The sequence below is a fragment of the Prunus avium genome, chromosome 8 (assembly GCF_965620075.1).
Source record: "Prunus avium chromosome 8, drPruAviu1.hap1.1, whole genome shotgun sequence".
NCBI lineage: Eukaryota > Viridiplantae > Streptophyta > Magnoliopsida > Rosales > Rosaceae > Prunus > Prunus avium.
The window spans coordinates 1,835,123-1,857,280 of record NC_142291.1 but is presented as its reverse complement, the minus strand read 5'-3'; the positions used below and the strand labels follow the sequence as shown (position 1 = coordinate 1,857,280).

Here is a 22,158-nt window from a genome sequence, read left to right as displayed (position 1 = left end):
TGAGTCGTTGCTAATATTATTCAATTTCATTCCAATGTGGCCATAAGTTTTTAATTTTTCTCACCAAGAAAATACAAAAATAAAAAATTATCATAAAAGAGACTCCCAAAAATGTATGTAGAAAATAAGAAGATATATGATGAAAACATAGTAAAGTAGCATATGTTCATATAACATACAATCGTAGTACCGTTAATAAATTCGAGTGCAAACACTCAAATAAGGAAAATACTTGACTCATTACCGTTATGCAATCCGAATGACAACTCCCAAATAAAGAAAATACTTTAATAAGGAAAATTCTCACCCAAATAATTCTATTAAGAAACAAAGTCAGGGCAATCTCGTAAATAAAGGCATAGAGCAAGGTCATTTCTATTCAGACTTGCGATGTAATGTAATGGACAATGATGATGAGATGCTATGATGATACACGCATATATAAATGTATACATGTACATCCATCGCATAACATAATAGGAGAGGCGTGAGTGGTAGAATAGCATTTGACTTGGTTTGAGAGAGAGAGAGAGAAGAAGAAAGAAGAAAGAGAAAAGGTAAAGAATGAAGAAAATTCAATCGAATCGAATACAATTTTGACGTCCGCAAGGACACACTCTCGCTTCTCTCTCTACAATCCCTTTCTCTCTCTACAACTCTCTATTCTCTCTCTAAGCTAACCACCGAGGGACAGGACTTGTGCTTCAGAGAGAACACAGAGACTGTGAGCAAACCCTAAAAAAGGGAACAAAAGCTGAAGTGAATTCAAATAGAATTGAAGCCGAAGGAAAATAAAACACAACTCAGTGAATATCTAATACTGGGTTTTATGTATTAGAATCATTGTGGGTTTTTGGGAAGTCTCTCTCTTTCTCTTTCACTGTTCAAAGCTCTACTGCTGGTGAGTTACTGTCTACTCTTTCTTTTTTTGTTTGTTTTTGGTTTCTTCTTCATTTTGTATTTTCATTCAGTTGAAGTTCTCGATCGTTGATTTGGGGACTTTGGGTCCGATCGAGGTTGTACTTTTTTGGCATATTTTGGCAGCTGTTGCTGGTTTAGCTTTACAAAGTTTGGATATTTAAGATTGGTTTTGGGTTTTGGGTGTGGAATTTGGGTTTTACTTGTGTTTTAGAGCCTAATCTTTATTGGCGCTCGTTCAATTTTGTTTAATTTTTGTGGGTTTGTGTTGAATTGGTGAGTTTTGGTAAATTGGTGTATTTCAGGTTATTGATTGGAGGTGGTTTTGGTTGATAAAGTGAGAAATTTTGGGATTTCTTCTCTGTGTTTGGTGGAGAGAGTTTGATTTGTTTTGATTTAGTTCTTTCGTTCAAGGCTGAGGTTATGGTGGATCTGAAAGTTCATGTAATAAACAGAGATTCATGCGGAAGCTGGTCGGGGACTGCTCTCCTCTTGAAGCTAGTGAGATTGTAGAATGTTCAGAATTAGAGCCTGTCCCTTGGTATTGGGTTTCTATGGTATTTGGCTTGTGTTTGGCAAAACTCAACACGATGTCCCCAGGCACAATGCTTACCCTTTTCTATTGGTACACAATAGAGATTCTGAAACCTGTGGCCTTCGACGTAGGGGTTCGATGCTTTCTGAATTGAGCTCCATGCCTGGTATTTTGCGTCCTGTTATGTAATCTAGGCTTGTTGAATTCAAGTTGTTTTAGATAGTTGTAATACTTTCACCTAGTATTTTTAGATTGTGATTTTGAAATTATGGTACCTTCGGGGCCGCCCACTCCAATTGGTGGTGCCCAGTCTGTTTCACCTTCACTCTTGCGTACGAATTCTGGAATGCTGGGAGGTCAAGGTGGTTCACTACCCTCCCAGTCAGGTTTCCCCCCGCTTGTCTCACCACGTAATCAATATGGTAACATGAATATGCTTGGCAATGTAGCCAACGTGTCTTCTCTCCTTAATCAGTCTTATGGAAATGGGATTCCAAATTCGGGGCTTTCTGGTCCTGGTAGCAGCCAACGTGGAGGTATGGATACCGGTGCTGAATCAGATCCACTTTCTAATGTTGGCAATGGAATGGGTTTTAGTGCGCCTTCTTCGTCATATGTTGCATCAAACATGGCTAATCCTGGTACATCTGGTCAAGGTCAGGGCCAACAATTTTCAAACCCTTCTGGTAACCAACTATTGACAGATCAACAGCAGCAGCAACTTGAAACACATAATTTCCAGCATGGTCAGCAGCAGTTCTCTGCCCCTCACAACACACAGCAGCAACATCAATTTCAGGCTATTCGAGGAGGCTTAGCTGGTGTTGGACCAGTAAAGTTGGAGCCCCAATTGACAAATGATCAACATGGACAGCAGCAGCAGCAGCAGCAGTTGCAGTCTTTGAGGAATCTTGGTCCAGTGAAATTGGAACCCCAACAACTTCAGACCATGAGAAGCTTGCCACCTGTAAAATTGGAACCGCAGAATTCTGATCAGTCATTGTTTTTGCATCAACAGCAGCAACAACAGCAGCAACAGCAGCAACAACAGCCGCAACAGTTCATCCACATGTCAAGGCCATCTTCTCAGGCACAGATTAACATTTTGCATCAACAGAGATTCTTGCAGCTACAACAACAACACCAGCAACAGCAACTCTTGAAAGCAATGCCTCAGCAACGCCCCCAATTACAGCAACAGTTTCCACAGCAGAATCTGCCTATGAGGTCTCCTGCGAAACCAGTATATGAGCCTGGAATGTGTGCTCGGCGTTTGACACATTATATGTATCAGCAACAACATAGGCCTGAAGTAAGATACCCCCATCCATAGATTTCATTAGTCTGTTGGGTGTGACTGTTATGGTTACTGATGATGCCTACTTTTCATATAGGACAATAATATTGAGTTTTGGAGAAAATTTGTTGCTGAGTATTTTGTACCTCATGCCAAGAAGAAGTGGTGTGTTTCTATGTATGGAACTGGTCGGCAAACAACTGGCGTTTTTCCTCAGGTCTGTTGCTAGGATACAGTAATCTGTTCGACCCCATCTATGTTGGCATCTTAACTAGTAAAATGAGGTTAATTGCAAAACAACCTTTATGCATGCATACACGCGTTTTAGCAACTGCATCTCGTTTTCAACTCACTTTTATTTCAGGACAGTGTTCTCAGTGTGATAGTAGCTATTTAATTATCCTATAGACATTTTGGTTTGTTGTAATACAAATCATGCTGAGCTATTTAACACTCATGAGCTTTCTCTACCAAATTTTGCAGGATGTATGGCATTGTGAGATATGCAATCGCAAGCCTGGGCGTGGCTTTGGTATGTTATGCAATTTATCTTTTTGTGCCTCTTGTTGTGGTCTGCTGTTAACCAGTGCTTGTTTGAATGACATCTGGTTCTAAATATCTCTTTCATGCTGTCAGTTCAATGCCATATCTTAGAGTCTTTGGCTAGATATCAGTGTTAGTTTTAATGCTATATCTAGGTGTTTTGTTCATGGGCTGTTCTCTTTAGAACTAGTATCTGAGTTATTCTTGCCATACTTTCAGAAGCGACTGTTGAGGTGCTTCCCAGGCTTTTTAAAATCAAGTATGAAAGTGGTACTTTGGAGGAGCTTCTTTATGTTGATATGCCACGCGAATATCATAATTCATCTGGTCAGATTGTACTGGACTATGCTAAAGCAATACAAGAAAGTGTTTTTGAGCAACTTCGTGTTGTTCGGGATGGTCAACTTCGGATTGTTTTCTCTCCAGATCTAAAGGTAGGACATAAAAATTGTTTTCATATTTCCTTTTATGTTCTGCCTTCCCCAGGTGTTGATCAACTTTCTCTTCGTTCGTTCTTTTGACAGATATGCTCTTGGGAATTTTGTGCAAGGCGCCATGAAGAGCTTATCCCTCGAAGATTACTGATACCTCAGGTTACTACCAAATGTCTACTTGTGATGGGCAGTTTTCTCCATCTGTATTACCCTTATGCTGTGTTTTCAAAACTTGGGATTTTCTGTTCTCTTCATGTGACAAATAGAAAATGTCCAAATTCATATATTTGAAGCTTTTTTTGTGTGTTAGGATATGTAAATTGTTTGGATGAAATAAGACTTAGTGTAACTGAGAAGATAGATGCTTCTGCTGACTTTGGAGATGAAAAATTTGTTGATCCTAGCAAATAGACCCATCAGTTCAAATTTAAATCTGAGTCTAATTTGATTAAAAAGTAAGTGTAGATATTTAGTTATGTTATATCAATAACCAGTGATTTTAGTAAAGGATTTATAAATTTGTGAGATTAAGGTCGGAGTAGGGTCCTACATTATGTTTATGTGTTTTGGATATGAATCTGGATACCAAACTAGCAGAGTCATTGACATCCCCATCTGGTGTATATGAGACTAATTTGAGTACATTTACCATTCATATGTTATTCTGCATTAATAATATGTACTTGCTCTGTGCAGGTTAGTCAGCTTGGTGCTGCAGCTCAGAAATACCAGGCTGCTACTCAAAATGCATCATCCAATTTATCTCTTCCAGAGATACAAAATAATTGTAATATGTAGGTTCTTTATCTTTCTATCTCATTCTTGTGCATATTTGAGCATCCAAATTTTTTTTTTTTTGCCTGAAAATATTTGAGCTTTCAAACAGCGCTTTTTGATAGAAATTTGGCTGTCTGTTTTTATGCCTTGTTTGTAATGAGGGAATGTTGGATTGTCCTTATGCCATCTATGACTCTGGATCTCTTGTTTTTATCAGTTCATGTGCTGTACCCTTTAGGCCTACAAAAAGTATAGTCTCACATTTCTAGTAAAGACATCAGCAGTCATTAATTATTTTGTGATCAGAAAATTACATAATCAAGTTATTATTTGGCTGTATAGTTATGTAACTTTTTCTTTTCTTCTTAATTTGCTTAGGGCTTATTGGGAAAGTTGCATATTGTTCACCCTTTTTTTGTTAATGGCTCAAACTTGTCTGTTCTTAATTACTTATTCCAGGGCTTCTCCGAAAAAAGAAAAAAGAAAAAAAAGAGTCTGAGACTAAAGAATATTTGATTTTGCAATTACATGGTGGTTTCATCATAAAGATCTTAATGACAGTGTGAATCTAAGTGTTGAAATCTCCTGCCTCCATTTCAACCTTTGTTCTATGTAGTGGGGGCTTAGTTTTTCAGTTAAACTACTGTATGTCTACCAAATATATGGGTGAAATGATTTTAAAAGCCTATTTATTTGTATTATTTGATGTATATGCAAAATTGGTGATTGATTGGATTGCAGTTTTTTCTGTTTGATTAATTCCTCCTGTGCAATTTTGGTTTAGGTTTGTATCGTCAGCTCGGCAGTTAGCGAAAACCTTGGAAGTGCCATTAGTAAATGATTTAGGTTATACAAAGAGATATGTAAGGTGTCTTCAGGTAATTTCTTATTTCCTTGCATAGTCACTGTGCATTATGATGGTCCTTGTGTACAAGGAGCCTTACGGTGATCGGATATATGTTTTCATCAATGCAAAGTTTGTGTAACATCTTTTGCTTTGAGATACGCTATTGTATTTTGCATTTTGTGCTGCAGCATTTGTTCTTGGTCCAGTGTTTATCTTATCTGCATGGGGATCATTTTTCTGATAGAGATTATATGTACATATGTGAACTCGTCAAAAGAATTATTTTGCTCCTATGTTACATGTATCCCCCTTCTATAACACCTGAAATAAAGTTCTCCATTATTTGCATGGACGCTTGGATGGAAATATTTTTGACTTAATACCATCATTTTTTTTTTCTCCTTTACCCCTTTTTTGTCTACATATGTAATGTCGGGGCTTGTGTGTTTTTTTACTTGGTTCACTGTCTCAAAATTTGCAATAGCAAAGTGAGATTTTTTTGTGTCCTACTGTACCAAATTGATTACATGTTTCTACATGTCTGACAATTATTCAAAAATATTTCTGAATGATTTTGTTCCAATCACCCTACTAATTGAAATGTTCTTTGGTGAGTTGTCTGATGGGTTGGCTTGGAAGTGTAAGATGAGTATGAATTGTGTTTTTGTTCTGTTTTTTACAGTCATCTTTGGCTGGTTAATGAGGCATTAGTTCTATCCACTGTTTGTTATAAATTAAATTATCAACACACAGCATGTCAAATGTTTAAGTTTATTGTGTAACATCGGGTTTAACATCTGATTGTTGAAGTTGGAGTCCTTACGCCAGAAATGCCTTTGTTTTTGTTAAAAGAAACTTATGACCAATATATTCTCTTCTTATTCCTTATGAAGTGTAATATATGATATTTCAAACAATTATGGTCCTATGTTAGCGAACCATGTAACTGAGTTTGCTTGCAGCCTGATTGACCATTGTCATTGTTAATATTTCTTTTTTGGGGTGCAATGCAGATTTCAGAAGTGGTTAATAGTATGAAAGACTTGATTGATTACAGCCGAGAGACAGGGACTGGACCTATGGGTAAGCCTGATTTTTCTATGTTAACTAAATAATTAATGATAATTCAAACATACGTTCCCCTTTCTTTTATTCAATTGTTAGAGACAATCTTTATGCTACATAAAAATTAAAAATATTTATTTTCCACATAAGAAGACGTAATGAGTAATTTAGAACTAAAAAATGTGTAAATTTCGTAGGAATAACAAATGAAGCCTGTAATTTTCTATGGATTAGATTCGGTATGTACCTTTGCAGTAAAGCTTCTGCTTTCATATATGCATTTTATTACTATTGTTGAGATCAAAGGAAATTGTAAGAACAGCACTGAGTGGAAGAAGAGTGTGTGAACTAATGACGTGGTGCCTAGAAGTGATGGATTGGGAGAAACCTGCTTATGTATGCTTGTGCGGTGGGTTTTCAGATTGCAAGTTAGGTTTCAAGTCTTGGGTTTGTAGAAAGAGGGGTTTAGGATATGTAAATTGATTTGGAGGTGAAAAGATCATTGAATCTTGATGGTGAATTATGTGGAAATCTGAGAAGGATGCTTGCTGGAAATTAAACTAAAGAGCTAATTTTAAGCACTGCCTTAATCCTAGACTACTCGTAACTTGATCTTCAAAACCATAAAGGATCTTCTTTTCAACTTCAATTGACATTGCCGGTAGGCCCCACAAGGTAAAACCTCAATTTTCCTGACCTAAAACTAATAAGCAACATAGCAGCTTGATCCTTTCTATCTTGTTTGTACTAGAAATACCTAATTCCTAAGATTTAGAATCAGCTTCAGCCATGATGCTTAAAAAAAAAAAACAAATTCAAAGAATAGCAGCAGGTCTGAAAGGATAAGGGGAAATTAAATTATGGAGTTCAGAGATATATCACAGTTTATTGTTGAATTTATGGAGGGAACATAAGAGGAGTGTCGCGGTGATTAACAATAGTTAGAGAACAAAAACAAGAAGAATGATATTTATCTTCATGGGAGTGAATGAGGCTGCTGCTGGATTACCAAGCTTCCATAACATGAAATTTTGCTTGTCTCATAGTTAGAAAATCAAGTCGCTGTGCTATTTTTCACAGTTACTTGTGAAGACATGCACAAATGCTCCGAATGCCATATGGTTGCACGATATCATGGCAATTTAAAGCATTATATTGTGGGCACCTATTTCTATGCCCATCAAATCGTACAAGTTATTCTTGAGGCTGAATGCTTGCAATTAATTCATTGTATGTTAGTAGCTCCGCTATAATATAGGATTGTTTGATTGCCACATGGTAGTTCATTGCTAATGTTTTCTTTCAGAGAGCTTGGCCAAGTTTCCTCGAAGGACGAGTGCTTCATCTGGGTTTCACAGTCAAGCACAACAGTCCGAGGAGCAAATGCAGCAGCAGCAACAGCAACAACAGCAACAACAAACGATGGGCCAGAATCCGAACGGCGATCCAAGCTCTGTCCAGGCCACCACTATGCAACTTGCTGCCAGTAATGGTATGGCTAGTGTAAATAATGTTCTGAGCACAGCATCCACATCTACCTCTGCAAGCACCATTGTTGGGCTCCTCCATCAAAATTCCATGAATTCCAGACAGCAAAGTTCAATGAATAATGCAAACAGTCCCTATGGAGGAAATTCTGTTCAGATTCCATCCCCTGGTTCTTCTAGTACAATTCCACAGACGCAACCAAACCCCTCTCCATTCCAGTCACCAACACCCTCGTCAAACAATCCCTCTCAAACATCTCATGGTGCCTTGACAGCTGCCAATCACATGAGTGCAACAAATTCACCAGCGAATATAACCATGCAACAGCCAACCATTTCCGGTGAGGCTGATCCAAGCGATTCCCAGAGCTCTGTCCAGAAAATAATACACGAAATGATGATGTCCAACCAGCTGAATGGCGCAGGCAGTATGGTTGGTGTGGGTTCTCTGGGAAACGACGTGAAAAACGTTAATGGGATTTTGTCAACAAGCAACAACACAGGAATGAATGGCGGCAACTGTCTGTCAGGGAATGGCATGACTAACAGTAGTAACTCGGGTATTGGGGGTGCTGGATTTGGGAGTATGGGTGGACTTGGTCAGCCTTCCATGGTTAATGGAATAAGAAGTGCAATGGGAAATAATTCTGTTATGAATGGAAGGGTGGGAATGGCATCAATGGCTCGAGAGCAAAGCATGCATCATCAACAACAGGATCTGGGGAACCAGTTACTTAGTGGGCTTGGAGCGGTTAACGGCTTTAACAATCTTCAATTTGATTGGAAACATTCCCCTTGAAAGCCTCTGTGATCATGTTGATGCTCGTTTCACCGGTTCTTGATTTAGCTGCTTGTGCAGCATGGGAAGTGGCAGAGTTGCCTCTAGCCCTGTGGAAGATGGCAGTGCGTGGATGAAATGAAATAGTTGACAGGGCTGTCGCTCCCACTTTGTACTAATCTGTTATTTATATATAAAAAGGAAATTTGGTGGCTGGTTGTGTGGCTGATGGGGCTCATTTTCTTGTGGTTTTAAATGTACTTCAATTTTTTTTTTTAATTTTTAAAAATCTCGTCATAATGGTATACTACATATCTTTTTTCCTAGTAGTAACTTTTTTACTTGGGTAGAGGGGTTCAAGAGTGCAAATGAGATCTCCTTGGTTGGATCTGTTCATCCAATCATAGAATTGTATTTCTCAACTATTCCTTAGGCATGTATTTGTTATTCTCAATTCCAATAGGCGTTTCCGGTATACATGTTAGAAACCAGTAGTTATGAGAAAGTGAAATTTAGTCTTTTTCTTTGATTACGTGGAAGTTAGTTGGTTGACCTTACTGGTGGTTGTTCATGTAATTTTAAGTTGACAAGTCACCTAAACTTATTGAGTGTTGGTGTAATCGTGTCCTTTGTACCTAATTCTTCATATACTTGCTGTCTTCTTCTACTCAAATCTAAGAAGAATATGAAGTCATAAGACCATTTAAAATCATGCTCCCAATTTTTTTAGTTGAAATTTAGTAAAAACGTTAAAAAGCTATTTAGGGAGCTTTTATAAAATTTCAACTCAAACCATTAAATAAAATGTAGACTAAAAATGGTTAGCATAAAATAGATGTTTAAAATAAACCATAATTAAATTATAGGGAGTTATTAGGAGTCGTTTCTCTCTCTCTTCAGATTTAGGATTTCCTGGACACCTCCATGTATTTCGACAGTTGGCCCCAATTTTCAATGTGTAGAAATATATCCTTGTTTTAGGGGGTAAATGGAAAGTTGAGTAAAATAAAAGGTTAAAGATTACAGGAAGGAAACAACAATAAGAAATTATATGAATTCAAATGGAGGAGTTAATTGAAGATTAACAATGAATAGCTTCTTGAGCACAAGCATGATGGCTCACACTAAAAGTCTATATACATCATTTCCCTCTTTAAAGATCTACATATTTTTCTATGGTAGCAGACAAGGTGGACTTGGGCACTGCTCCAATAACGCTCTCCTTCTTTTCTCCATTCTTGAAGAAAAGCACAGTTGGTATGCTCCTTATGCCATATTGAGTGGCAATGTTAGGGCTGTCATCAGTGTTGAGCTTGAAACAAGCTATCTTCCCAGCATACTCTTTCGCCAGTTCGTCGATCACTGGGGCAATCATCCTGCACGGTCCACACCACGGGGCCCAAAATTCTACCAGAACTGGGTTCTCACTTGCAATCACCAGGTTATTCCAACTTGAATCATTCACCACTTGAACTGCAGAGTTTGCACAAGTCAATGAACTCAGTTGAGATATTCATGTGATGTGGTTCTTATTCAGAACCAAACCAACTAATTTGAAGATGGAACAGGTAACAAATTATAGTGCAAAAGTAACTTATATGTATAAGTTGCACAAATAGTCAAATTTGGGTAATTAAATAAAATTCTTGCATACGCTTTACTCTACATACATATATATGAAAATAACTGGACATGTGACCAACACGACATGGGTATTATATACACGAAAGAATGAATTTTGCGTAGCGAAAAATTGCCATCAATTAAAAGAAAGCAAAAGAAGATATTGCATAATAAACTCAATTGTCAATTCTGTAAGTGGTTAATAACTGTAGCTGCTTTCAACACCTTCTTTAGTTGTTCATTGCACTAATATGTGTTGTTATTTCTTCTTCTAGTTGTCATACATCTACATATAGAAGTTACAAGATTCCTAACGAAATCAAGGGAGAGTGACATTCAACATAAATAATTAAGAATTAATCAGAAACAAACAACAATAATAGCAGAGACTGTGCAGCTAACCTTCATTCACAGCTTCACGAGCCTTGCAAATAAAGCGGGATCTGTGGGATTTATTGGAAGGTGCAAAAGATGAAGATGAAGAGAATTTCAAAACAGATTTCTTCAATCCATTGCAGGTTGGCACAATAAGCTTTTCCCTGGAAGAAAATGGCTGATAGCATTGTGCAGCACCAACTCTTGTAGTGCACACTGTGCTTAGTTGCAAACAGTTTTCCAAAGCCATTACTCTCCCTCTCTCTCTCTTGTTTTCTGGCTAAGTATATTTTTTTACAGTGAATGGGGTGTTGAACAGAAAATGTGGCTTTTGTTTTCTGATGAGCAAGTTTCTACAAATTTCTTCTTTGAATTTCCTATTTGTCAAGGCTGTACATATTTTTGAATATTTTTCTGAGTGTGGATATTATGCCAAGATTGTAAGGTGCTAAGTGTGCTCAGATGTATGTGGATAATATTTCTGTACTGAACTGTCAATATGCCCCACTTGATGTCCAACTCTCAAAATTCAATGTAAGAAAGGATCAAAATTGAGGACCAAAAAGTAAAATTCTTAGTTTTCATTTGATCCTTACTGGTGGGTGAACCATATATATGGGCCTCTCATTCATTAGGCATTTCTTTTTCTGTAAAAAAAATCTGGTCATTATCTATCAGGCAGCTTTAGCAGGATTGGCCCATTTAACCAGTGAACAAAATTATAGCCGTTAAATGATGACCAATAATGGGGTTCACCAAAAATATCTCCTACAATTTTCACAGTAGTAGTACAGTACAGGCTTCAACTTCCATGTTTTCAATATGGTCGAACACTTGGGGCAGAAAGAAGAAAAAAGAAAAAGAAAGGAAACCTGATACCCTTTATTTCCACTAACAATACAAAAATGAAAAGCAAATCATTTATCCATACACAATGAAATTCACACTTGTGCAAACATTAAATGAAAAGAAAAGAACTATATATTGCAATAATTTTCAAATTGTGTTATAGTATGAATGTATTGTACAGGACTAACTCTACTATACATACAATATAAATACAAGCATGGGTGTCTCTTATAACTTGTAGTTTGTTTTTACCATAATTGAATTCAAGTTCTATGAAAACTGAACATGTTTTTCTCAAAACAATTCATGCTTTTAGGTCTTTTATCTTTCTTATTTTGTGCCCATGCGAAACTTGGGAATATAATAGTAGGGCATAAGTGTTTTGGTCCGATAGATTTTCCAGATGAGGAGGTATATGAGGAAAACTTAGAGGTGCTACTGACACAGTTAACTAAATTAATTCCTCAGGCAGGATTTTCAAATGTAATCTTGGGTGGAAAAGGGAAGAATCAAACGGTATCAGGGCTAACGCAGTGCTGGGGATCAATCCTCTCAGTTGGCCACCTTACATCTTGAAGAAGATGCATACTTCAAGCAAGCCAAGAGGTTAGAAAGCGATGCCGTCATGGCGCTATAATTTGGTCTAGACTCTAGAGACTGCTTCTTAAGATACTCGACCATAGATTTCTTAGGTACAAGTGACGCGCCTTGGGGACACAAGAGATTCAATCCGTTTTGGTGGGGCTCAATGCACTAGAGACCTATCTATTATAGAATGTGGGAAGTGTCTTGATGTAGCATTGAGTGAACTTCTAAAAATAAGCCATGGAAGGAGAGGTCGTCTTGCTTACTATGGGAGTTGTCACATAAGATTCGAACTTTATCGCTTTATTCATTAATGAATAGAATTCTTCTAGACTAACTTTTGCTATTTATTGTTGATGTTTGGCTCGCTTGAAGATGGGGAAGAAGTAAAGGAAACTGGGCTTTGCCGCTCAAGCGGCAGAGTGGAACTTCTCGCCCAAACCCAAGAGCTTGAGTGCCTGCTCGAGCGGGCTGCAGCGCTCGAGCAGCGCGAGTGGCGCTCGAGGGGGACATGCGATCCCAGCACGAATCCCAAGCTAATATGGTCATATTTTCTCCTATTTTGGAGTCTTTAATTTTCCTATTCCTTCCTTAATTGTACTAAAGCCCTATGACATAAATAGGCACTTTAGTGCTAGGTTAATGTAACTTGAGTGTGGGGGATCTTTTGTTCCGGCAGCTATAGATGGGCTTGGGCTGCTGTAAAGAGCAAATGGCTGGAATTCCTCTTGTGTCTGAGTTCAAGAATCAGGCCCCAAGAGTGCTTCGAAAGGTTCGTGGAGCCTTAAGGAACACCTTGGCTTCCTTCACCAACAAAACCAACAGTTGCTTACAGATAAATATTTAGGCTTGGCATGAGAAGCTTGTGGCATGGGAGTTGAGCATTCGTGAGTTTAGCATGAGAGAGAGAATGCTTGGGTTTTCTATGAGAAACAGAGGCTCAAAGTAAGGGGAAGAGAGAGTTTTTGGGAGGATTTGCTGAGGGGAGAGAGGAAGAGATGACGAAGGAACGGGTGGCTTGAGCAAGTTTCTGGCAGCTTGACGAAAGCTTTATCAAGCTTTTGAGCATTTTGCCAGAAGAGAAAAGGGGAAGCAATGAAGGAATAGAGCTTGAAATCGAAGGGTTCCAGAGGTGAGAGGTGATGCTTGCTCTCTCTGGATGTGTTTATGGGAGAGAGAGGAAGAAGATGGAAGCATGGGTGGGTTTAGCAGATTTCCAGCAGCTTGACGAAAGCTTTGTCAAGCTTTTGAGTATTTTACCAGAAGAGAAAAGGGGAAGCAATGGAGGAACAGAGCTTGAAATTGAAGGGTTCCAGAGGTGAGAGGAAGAAGATGGAAGCATGAAATTGAAGGGTTCCAGAGGGGATGCTTGCCTTCGATCTGGAAGAGTTGTGGGAGAGAGAGGAAGAAGATGGAAGAGCATGAAATTGAAGGGTTCCAGAGGGGATGCTTGCCTTTGATCTGGAAGAGTTGTGGGAGAGAGAGGAAAAAGATGGAAGAGCATGAAATTGAAGGGTTCCAGAGGGGATGCTTGCCTTCGATGAGTTGTTTTGCTGGGTAGAAAGTGCCTCCTTTTATAGGTGCTAGAACCCTCAATTTTATCAAGCTACCCTCTCCCCTTTTCCTTCACTTTCTTCCATTCCACCTTATTTCTTGAAACTTTCCCAGCCTGAGCATATAGGCACGAAGCTTTTTGGAGTTCTATGACTTCACGTTGCTAGATTTCTCCATGTGGGTGAAAGCCACTCACTTTTCCTTCTTGTTTTCTCACCAAAGCTTGCAGAGGAAAGAATGGGTAAGGGTGCTAGTCAAAAGGTGATTTACTTCCATCAGCACATGGGTTTGCTTGGTTTTGATGGTTTGGCTTTGATCTAGTTTTAACAAAGATGCTGGATATTTCCACGAGGCTGGGCTGTTTTGTTTCCAGCAGCTTGTGAGTTTGCTTTGATTTCGTCAAGCTGCTGGAAGTTTTGGCTGATGTGGGATTTTTTCAAGTGTTGTGGGCCTTTTCTTAAGGTGATGGGCTATTGGGTTTTCTCTCTCATGCTTACCCATATGTTTGGGCTCAAGGAATGGGCTTGAGTTTTGGTGCTCCCAAGCAGCCCGAAACTTCCACTCCTTAGACCATCAATGGGCCTCGTGAATACTCGTAACCATCCATACCACAACCCGCTCAGCAAGCCCCAGACATTCGCGTGGCTTGGGCCCACTTAAGCTTGTAGTGTGGCATGTTGCTTATTTTCTTGGTGTGGCACGTGTGCAAGTGCATATGACGAACTCTTGCATACCCAAGTTAAGTGTCTTACTGGGCCAGAAATATATTTGGGCCCATCCTTGGATTTTTTGGGCCTCAATAGTGAGAATGCTAAGGCATCAAACTAGTTTTGAGCCAAGGATGAGAGAAAAGTGAGCTAGGGTTTGTGAGAGATCAAAGGGGGTTCTTCATTGTAACCAAAGGGGATTTTCTCATACTTGTGAATTTCTCGGGAATCACTAAGAGGACGTAACACAATGCCGAACCTCTATAAATTCTTATGTTCTTTGTGTGTGTGCTTACTTTGTGGTTTCGTGTGTTCTTTATCTTTGTGTGGCTTGTGTGTGATAGTTGCATAGTCCATCAACGACAAAGTCTTGGAGTGTTTTCGCACAACATTTATAGAGGGTTCAAAAGCTACAAGCTCCATCCAACCAAATGGAAAGTTTAGATGTTGTTGTGTAATCTTTCTTTACAATAATAAAGTTTTCTTCAGACTTTGAATTACAAAAATAGGAATTGAGTTTAGGTAAAAACAAATTTAAATTTCCTAAAAACAAGAATCACATTTTGAATTTCAGTTTGGTTAGTGGTTGTTTATGTTTCTTCTGATTGTGGCCACAACTCTACCATTAATGGTTGATGTTTTGAAGGCCTCGGTTCGAGTTTTGCTGCCGACAATCCCTCTTGGTGGATAATCTGTAAAAACCAAAAAAAGGAGTAAGACCCCCTCTGTAAGTCTTCAAAAAGGTCTTGGTATGCCCTGACCCTAGGATGGAGTAACCTCCCCTCCCCCTAAACTTTTGTTCATTAAAAAAAAAAGAGTAAAATACAAAATTTTAATTAATGGTTGCTAATTTAACACTAGTGAAAGAAATTAAACAAAAAAAGAAAAGAAAAGAAAAATTGATTGACACACCTCACCCACTTCTCCTTTATCTTCATACCCAACTTATTCAGATCTTATATATGCTTGTCTTTTCTTTGCTATGATATATTTTGACTTTTAATACGAGACTGCTATAACAATAAAATACAATCAAGGTTAGCAGAATTACAATAATATTATTTGTACTAGGCCTTTGGTTAATGTATTAACACATCACTTATGCTATAAATATAAGTGATGGGTGTTAGTCGGATTGGTCCAAGCCTTTGGTGTGCTTAGCCTCTTGTAGGAATACATCACAAGCATCTCCAAGGGAGTACGCGAATGAAAAAGGCAAAATTGTACTATAACAACCCAGGTGGCATGTTGCCTACCCATTTGCCTCATGAAAAAAGTTGGTCACTCCAGGGGACTAGGCAATGCAAGTCTAAAAACCATTATTATATTTTTATTTTTATTTTTTATATTTACTATTATATTTTATAGAAAGTAGATGAGAGAGTGAGGTGATATTTTATTATAAAAAGCAAGTGAGGTCCAAAATACATCTTCACTTTGAAGTAGGCAATATTGCCTTGTTGGGGAAAATATGTATATTTTGCCTACTCATTTGTCTCTTCACATGGAGCATGAAAATACTGATGTGGCAAGACAAATGTGATTTGCATACTTTTTGGCCTCTTCCCTTGGAGATGCTTGACAAACTTTTTTCATGAGGCAAAAGGGTAGGCAACATGCCACCTAGGTTGTTATAGTACAATTTTGCCTATTTCATTTGTATACTCCCTTGGAGATGCAGCCTTTCTAGATCTAAAACTTTTATCTTCTAAGAATTGAAAAAAGTAAAAATAAAAAAAATCATCCAGAGATTGGAATACGAGTACAAGAAACGATTCTCCCGCTGGTGCTTCGTAATAAAAACAAAGATATATATATTTTTATGGGTAATGATTTCCCCACTCCAATTTTATCCACTTACACTCCTTTTTTAGTTATAAAATGGAGTGTAAGTGAATAAAATTGAAGTGGGGAAATCACCACTCTTTTTTATTGTTAATGTGACAGGGTGCAAGAAATGTGTTAATTGGGTTTGGCATTAAAAGCAAAACAAACAGATTAAAAAGGAGAAAAGAAAAGTAAAACTAAAAGACTACAAAGGAGAAAAAGAAACGGGCATGGCTTCTTGGTCTATTCAAGTCTGCAGATTGTGTTTTATGAAAAGGACTGGAATACTCAAGTTGGCGTTAGTGTATGCAAAAGAATCCTCAAATTCTGGGGAATTTGGTTTTTAGAAGGAAAATCATAGAGAGCATGATTGAAAAACTTGTGTCAGATACATTCTTCACTCTAACATTTTCAACGCATTGCAAAACAATAGGGGCGGGGCGAGGGGGAAGGAATAGATTGATCAGTTGAGGTACACTCTAAACTCACCATATTAATAGTTACATGTTTGACTATACTAGGCTGTGTGACTACATGAATTAAGAATTAAGGACTATTCAAACATATGGAAACTCCAGAACTTACTTTCCAGAAAACTGTTTTGTATGCAAGGCATCATGGTTTCCCAGAATAACTGCTTTAGCAAATCCGAGCTCTGCAACGCTCTGAACGAGTTCAACGTTCTCTTCACCAAAATCACCTGGAAAAAAAAAACAGACTGACTATAGGTTTACATAAAACAAATAACAGACTACGCTAGTGCAGAAACAAGAAATCAATTTAGATCACACATGGCTAAGTGTCTAAATTTGATTTAGCTTTTTTCTGATAACTTATTTATCTTAACCTTTACAACACTTAGGGGCATGTCATGAATTTATCAAACATGCAAATGACAAATGTGGTGTGTGCTGGTGCGATGTCAACCATGAACAGAGATCTCTTTCGTATATGCTAAAGTAGCTTAGTCACCAACGGGGAAACACAAGAAAAAATTGAAAGTGAAGGAGCTGAAAATCGAAAGTGAGAAGTGTTCGGTTCATTTTTACACATGATTTTTCATGTTATTCACCCACTATTTTGAGTTAGTTCTTGACATTTTATAGCTTTTTACTTCCTTTTTGTGTTTTCTTAGATTTTACCTTGGTTGGAATGAAAATGAGCTAAAAGTGCATTATTGGTTATAAACTTTGTTTTTGTTCATTTTCGTAGGTCAACTTCTTGGCCTGGGATCAACATGCTCTGGTGCTCGGATGAGGTCATGATCTTCATGAGACTTGTTCCAATGGATGTTAACTACAACATATCCAAATTTGAGCTCCATTGGACAAGTATTGCCTATCCAACCAATCCAGCATGTTACCACAGCTCTGGAAATCCGGAATTGGCCAGCTTTTACCCCCATTGTGTCATCTTGATTATTCTTGTTACCATAACACTTGGTAACAAGAATTTACCTTAGTAGATGAGATATTTTCTGAAGCATTTGGCTTCTTTGTGAGGACAAGGCTTCATCATTTGCAAGGGGACAAGAAGACAATGGGTGAAGACTTTGCATTAGAATACTAAAAGTAAAAGCTGGAAAGGAGGAGAGAGGGAAGCAAAAGGAGTGCAAAGAGCATCAGCCATTGCAATCAGAATAATTCCACAATTTGCAGAGATTTTGGAGCTGGAGATGAAGCTTGGAGCTAGGGAGCTCAAGGAGGAAGACAAGGGCAACAAAGCAAGAAGTGGAAGAGATTTCCACCATTGAAGACCTTGAGCTCCCATGTTCACAAAATCTGTAACTTCTTTCTAGTTTTGTTTTGAGTTTGTATTTGAAATAAGTATGAGGAACTAAACTCCATAGCTAGGGCTTAGGTTGAAGCCCTAAACATGATTACCTTATTGTTTTGATGCTTGAGTGTATGAATTTCTAGATATTGTTGATGAATTCCAATTCACCAAATTAATCTATCCTTGATGTGTGTTTTTCCTTGGTTGGCCATCTTTGAAAGCATGCTTCTTGAGATTGTTGGGATTATGTGTATCTTCATGTTTTCCTAAGCAATAAATGGATGGAGTAAGAACCATCCATGTGAATTGGTTTCTTGAATACCTAATGTAAACACCATGCTATTAGGGTTATTGTGATGTTCATATTCTCTTTGAACTTAATGGGTTTTTCTTGTAATTGAATCGAAGTACTAAGCACACCTAGATTCGATTATAGGGAAGGCACAAGTATTGTAGCACTCGTACTGCACTTTACGTACATTAGAGAGAATCAATGCGTCTTGAGCCACTCGTACTGGTCTTGATTGCGAACATCTTCAACAACACGTTTAGAGTTCATCACTTGAGTATTCATGAACATTGGTAGAATTGTTTAGGGTGGATTCCGAAACCCTAGTGTTTGTTACAATTTTTATTTCACATTGTGATAATTCATCTCTGCTATTCTTATTCAATTTTAAAGTCCATTTACTTTCATGCAATAGAAATAGGTCACTTCAAACAAATCAAAACCCCCCCCCCCCAAATGTGTGTGTGAGTTGCGTGTTTGACACGTTTTGTGTCTTTGTTACTGATTTTATTTGATTCCATAATTGTTTTGGACTTTTGGTCCGCGTTGTATTCTTCCATTTTCTGTGCTGAATCCAACCGTATAAAGAACGTGAATTTTGGACGTACGGTTGGAAAGTTATAGGCAAAACACTGGACAGAGGTCGAAACTGGAAAAACAGAGAAACGAATCTGCCCAAAAACGACCGGTCGTCACTGTTCAGGCGACCGGTCGCACATGAATCTGCCCAAAAACGACCGGTCGTCAATGTTCACGACCGGTCGTCACTGTTCATTTCACTGTTCACCGCACTGTTCACAAGTGATAAATAGGTGATAAAAGGGTGATAGAAAGTGCTGTTTCTGTTTTTCTTTAGTTTTCTTGTGTTGTTTCATTTCTTTTACATTTCTTTACTCATTTTCAGTTTCCATTTTGCATTTGTGCATTTGTGGTGTGTCAATTAAGTGTTCTTTACGTACTCAAATTAGAACTTATAGGAAGCCGACAAGTTCTTCGTGGGATCGACCCCGTACTTACATAATCTATACTTCATTAGATTCGTGCACTTGCGGGTATTTTTAATTGGTTGTTTGCACATTAATTTGTGTTCTTTTAGGAATGCAACAAGAAGCACCGAAAAACATTAGGTAGATGAACAGTAAAGGAGAATGGAACCTGCCTGTAGATGAATTTTTTCTTTTATACAAGTAATATTGAGGAAGGGCCTAGGACTTTGGATGGAGAATGGGTACATCCTAATCACTACTTAAACTATAAACCTTTGCAAGAACAAGCAAATGTGTGCATTATAGCACATTCCCCACCACTGAATTATAATTTGAGCGATATACAAAGTTTGTAATGTCATAGTGTTACGATAGCATACAAAAGTTTTTTTCGTTTTTGACAAGTCATAAATCACCATGTGTTTAATCAAATTGATCGTGGTCGCGTAGGTTTAGTTCATCATATATCTCTTAAAATCACTAGCTTTGTTCTTCTGATTTCTTTTGATCTCACTCATTTATTCTCTTCCCCAATATCTGTATACTATCTCTCAATCAGACAAAACTGACTTCATCAAATCCATGTCTTCATCAAATCCAGGTGGGCACTCTATCATTAGAATTATAAATCCCTGTTGGTATCTCTTGTTCTAATAAGCATCTTATTCTTGTTCATATGGCTCGACCCATTAAAGTTTCCTTACCCAACTCGATCACGCGTAAGACCACCAAGGACAGTGGACTACAACATTTGGGTTTTGGACCTCCCTAACCAGAAGGGATGCCAGTTGCTCATCTAAAGTCCAATCTTTCAAGTAGGCCATTATAATTAATAGGGGTTATAAATAGCAACTTAAGAGATGTCAACTATATCTTATAAGATCCCTCTAACTCTTACTTTTGGATGAATAAAGATGTTCACATTGTGGATAAGAATCAGTTTCTGCAAGTTTCTTACCAATGTATTTGATGTTTATACACTACATACGTCATTACCAATCGGCATGAATTAGTCAAGACTCAAGAACATGATATGTTTGGTATGGTCCGCTCTATCTATGCCACTAGACACTGCAGAAAAGTCTCTTAATGCAGCTTTCTTTCTTCAACGTCCAAAGTCCAAAGTCCAATATATAATTTTACACGCAACTTTGCATCATCTTGTGTTGTGTGTGTATATATACACAAAAAATCGTCATAACAATCAGCAAGCAAGAACTATTTCCTCTTTCATCCATTTGCTGCAATGTCTTCCAAGTTAACACTTCCATTGATCCTTCTTTCGGCTCTCGTTTTCCTTGCCCAACTCAGCTTCTCAACCGGCCAAACTGTGGTTAAAGGCGCTTACTGGTTTCCTGACAGTGGCTTCCCAGCCTCCAGCATAAATTCCAGTCTTTTCACTCATCTATTTTGCGCATTTGCTGATCTTAATTCCGACACTTACCAAGTCACCGTTTCTTCCTCAAACTCGGCCCCCTTCTCAAGCTTCACACAAACAGTCCAAAAAAACAACCCTGCAGTGAAAACCCTCTTATCCATTGGCGGAGGAAATGCTAATCCAGCAACCTTTGCCGCAATGGCCAGCCAAGCCAGCCGGCGCAAATCATTCATTAACTCCTCCATCACGTTAGCAAGGTCTTACAACTTCCACGGCCTTGACCTCGACTGGGAATATCCATCCTCCACCACTGAGATGACCAACTTGGGCAGCCTTCTCACCGAGTGGCGAGCTGCTGTGGCCAATGAGTCCAAGGCCTCTGGCAAGACTGCTTTGCTTTTAGCAGCCGCTGTCTTTCGCTCTGCAGATTACTACACCATAAATTACCCCTTCCAGGCCATATCAAACAGTTTAGACTGGATCAATGTAATGGCTTATGACTTCTACGGCCCTGGTTGGTCCCCAAACAGCACCGGACCACCTGCTGCATTGTCGAACAGTCAGGTTAGCGGGGATGCTGGTATCACATCCTGGATTCAGGCAGGTTTGGCTGCCAAAAAGATAGTGCTAGGCCTTCCCTTTTATGGCTACGCATGGCGTTTATTGAACGCAAATAACCACGGCCTTTATGCTCCTGCTAATGGATCGGCTATAGGGCAATACGGGGATCAAGGCTACAACCAAATAAGAAATTTCATAAGCCAGAATGGGGCACAAACAGTGTACAATGCCACGGTTGTTACAAACTATTGCTACTCAGGAACAACATGGATTGGTTATGATGATACGCAGAGCATCTCTGCTAAGGTTTCATATGCCAAGGTAACAAAAGGGCTTCTTGGTTACTTTGCGTGGCATGTTGGTGCCGACAACCGTACTTGGGCTCTTTCTCAAACAGGTTAGTAACAACACCAGTAATTTGCATAATATATATGAATTTAATTCTTCTAAATTCAATAATACAATATGTGGCTGTGTAGTTTTTGGCTTAACAAGACGATAACTATTTGATTGATTTAACTGTATGATTTGTTTTTTTTGTTTTCCTTCTTGCAGCTTCAAGCACATGGGGATGAGCACAATGATTACAGATACTGCTGATATGATACATCTACGTTTTAGGGTTGGTTAATTACCTAAAATAAGCCCACGCTCTGTATCCAGATAGAGCTGTTACTTGCAATAAGACTAAGCGACCAGATAAACAATAAGATTTCCAATTTCTGTTTATTCTTCCATTTCATGTAGACTTCCATTCCAACTTAAAAAATGCATGCTGCTAGCCCAGCCGTGTTTTCTCCGGAAATTTAAAATCAAATATTAAATTAAACAAACTATCTTGGGTTCAGAATCAGAATTATATCAACCTAGTTGATGCAGGTGCAAAACCAAAACTCATTCAAGTAATTGTTGATCTATCTAAAATCATTTTTTTTTATCACACGAGGATATTTTTCAGCCATGTTCT

General features: G+C 38.3%; 3 protein-coding genes and 2 long non-coding RNA genes across 5 annotated transcripts; 4 read left to right on the top strand and 1 right to left on the bottom strand.

Moving 5' to 3' along the window:
* The first annotated feature begins 515 nt into the window (after positions 1-515).
* SEU (SEUSS transcriptional co-regulator) lies at positions 516-8,986 on the top strand. The gene is made up of 10 exons (XM_088245363.1): positions 516-901; positions 1,224-2,765; positions 2,848-2,967; positions 3,234-3,282; positions 3,513-3,727; positions 3,818-3,886; positions 4,424-4,521; positions 5,289-5,382; positions 6,365-6,434; positions 7,723-8,986. The coding sequence occupies exons 2-10, from the start codon at positions 1,722-1,724 to the stop codon at positions 8,700-8,702; spliced, it is 2,739 nt and encodes a 912-aa protein (XP_088101489.1). The 5' UTR covers positions 516-901; positions 1,224-1,721; the 3' UTR covers positions 8,703-8,986.
* A 725-nt stretch (positions 8,987-9,711) lies between these two features.
* On the bottom strand, positions 9,712-11,090 carry LOC110744691 (uncharacterized). Its single transcript, XM_021944680.2, has 2 exons — positions 10,707-11,090; positions 9,712-10,154 (listed from the first exon to the last, which is right to left on the bottom strand). Exons 1-2 carry the CDS (start codon positions 10,927-10,929, stop codon positions 9,835-9,837), a joined length of 543 nt encoding a protein of 180 aa, XP_021800372.1. The 5' UTR covers positions 10,930-11,090; the 3' UTR covers positions 9,712-9,834.
* Positions 10,122-10,839, top strand: LOC148291107 (uncharacterized). The gene is made up of 2 exons (XR_015826072.1): positions 10,122-10,249; positions 10,580-10,839. It is a non-coding gene; the product is annotated as an uncharacterized LOC148291107 (long non-coding RNA).
* Positions 11,091-17,232: 6,142 nt separating the features above from the next.
* Positions 17,233-18,157, top strand: LOC148291106 (uncharacterized). Its single transcript, XR_015826639.1, has 2 exons — positions 17,233-17,285; positions 17,414-18,157. It is a non-coding gene; the product is annotated as an uncharacterized LOC148291106 (long non-coding RNA).
* A 2,312-nt stretch (positions 18,158-20,469) lies between these two features.
* LOC110744692 (class V chitinase-like) lies at positions 20,470-22,158 on the top strand. The gene is made up of 2 exons (XM_021944681.2): positions 20,470-21,588; positions 21,747-22,158. Exons 1-2 carry the CDS (start codon positions 20,499-20,501, stop codon positions 21,764-21,766), a joined length of 1,110 nt encoding a protein of 369 aa, XP_021800373.2. The 5' UTR covers positions 20,470-20,498; the 3' UTR covers positions 21,767-22,158.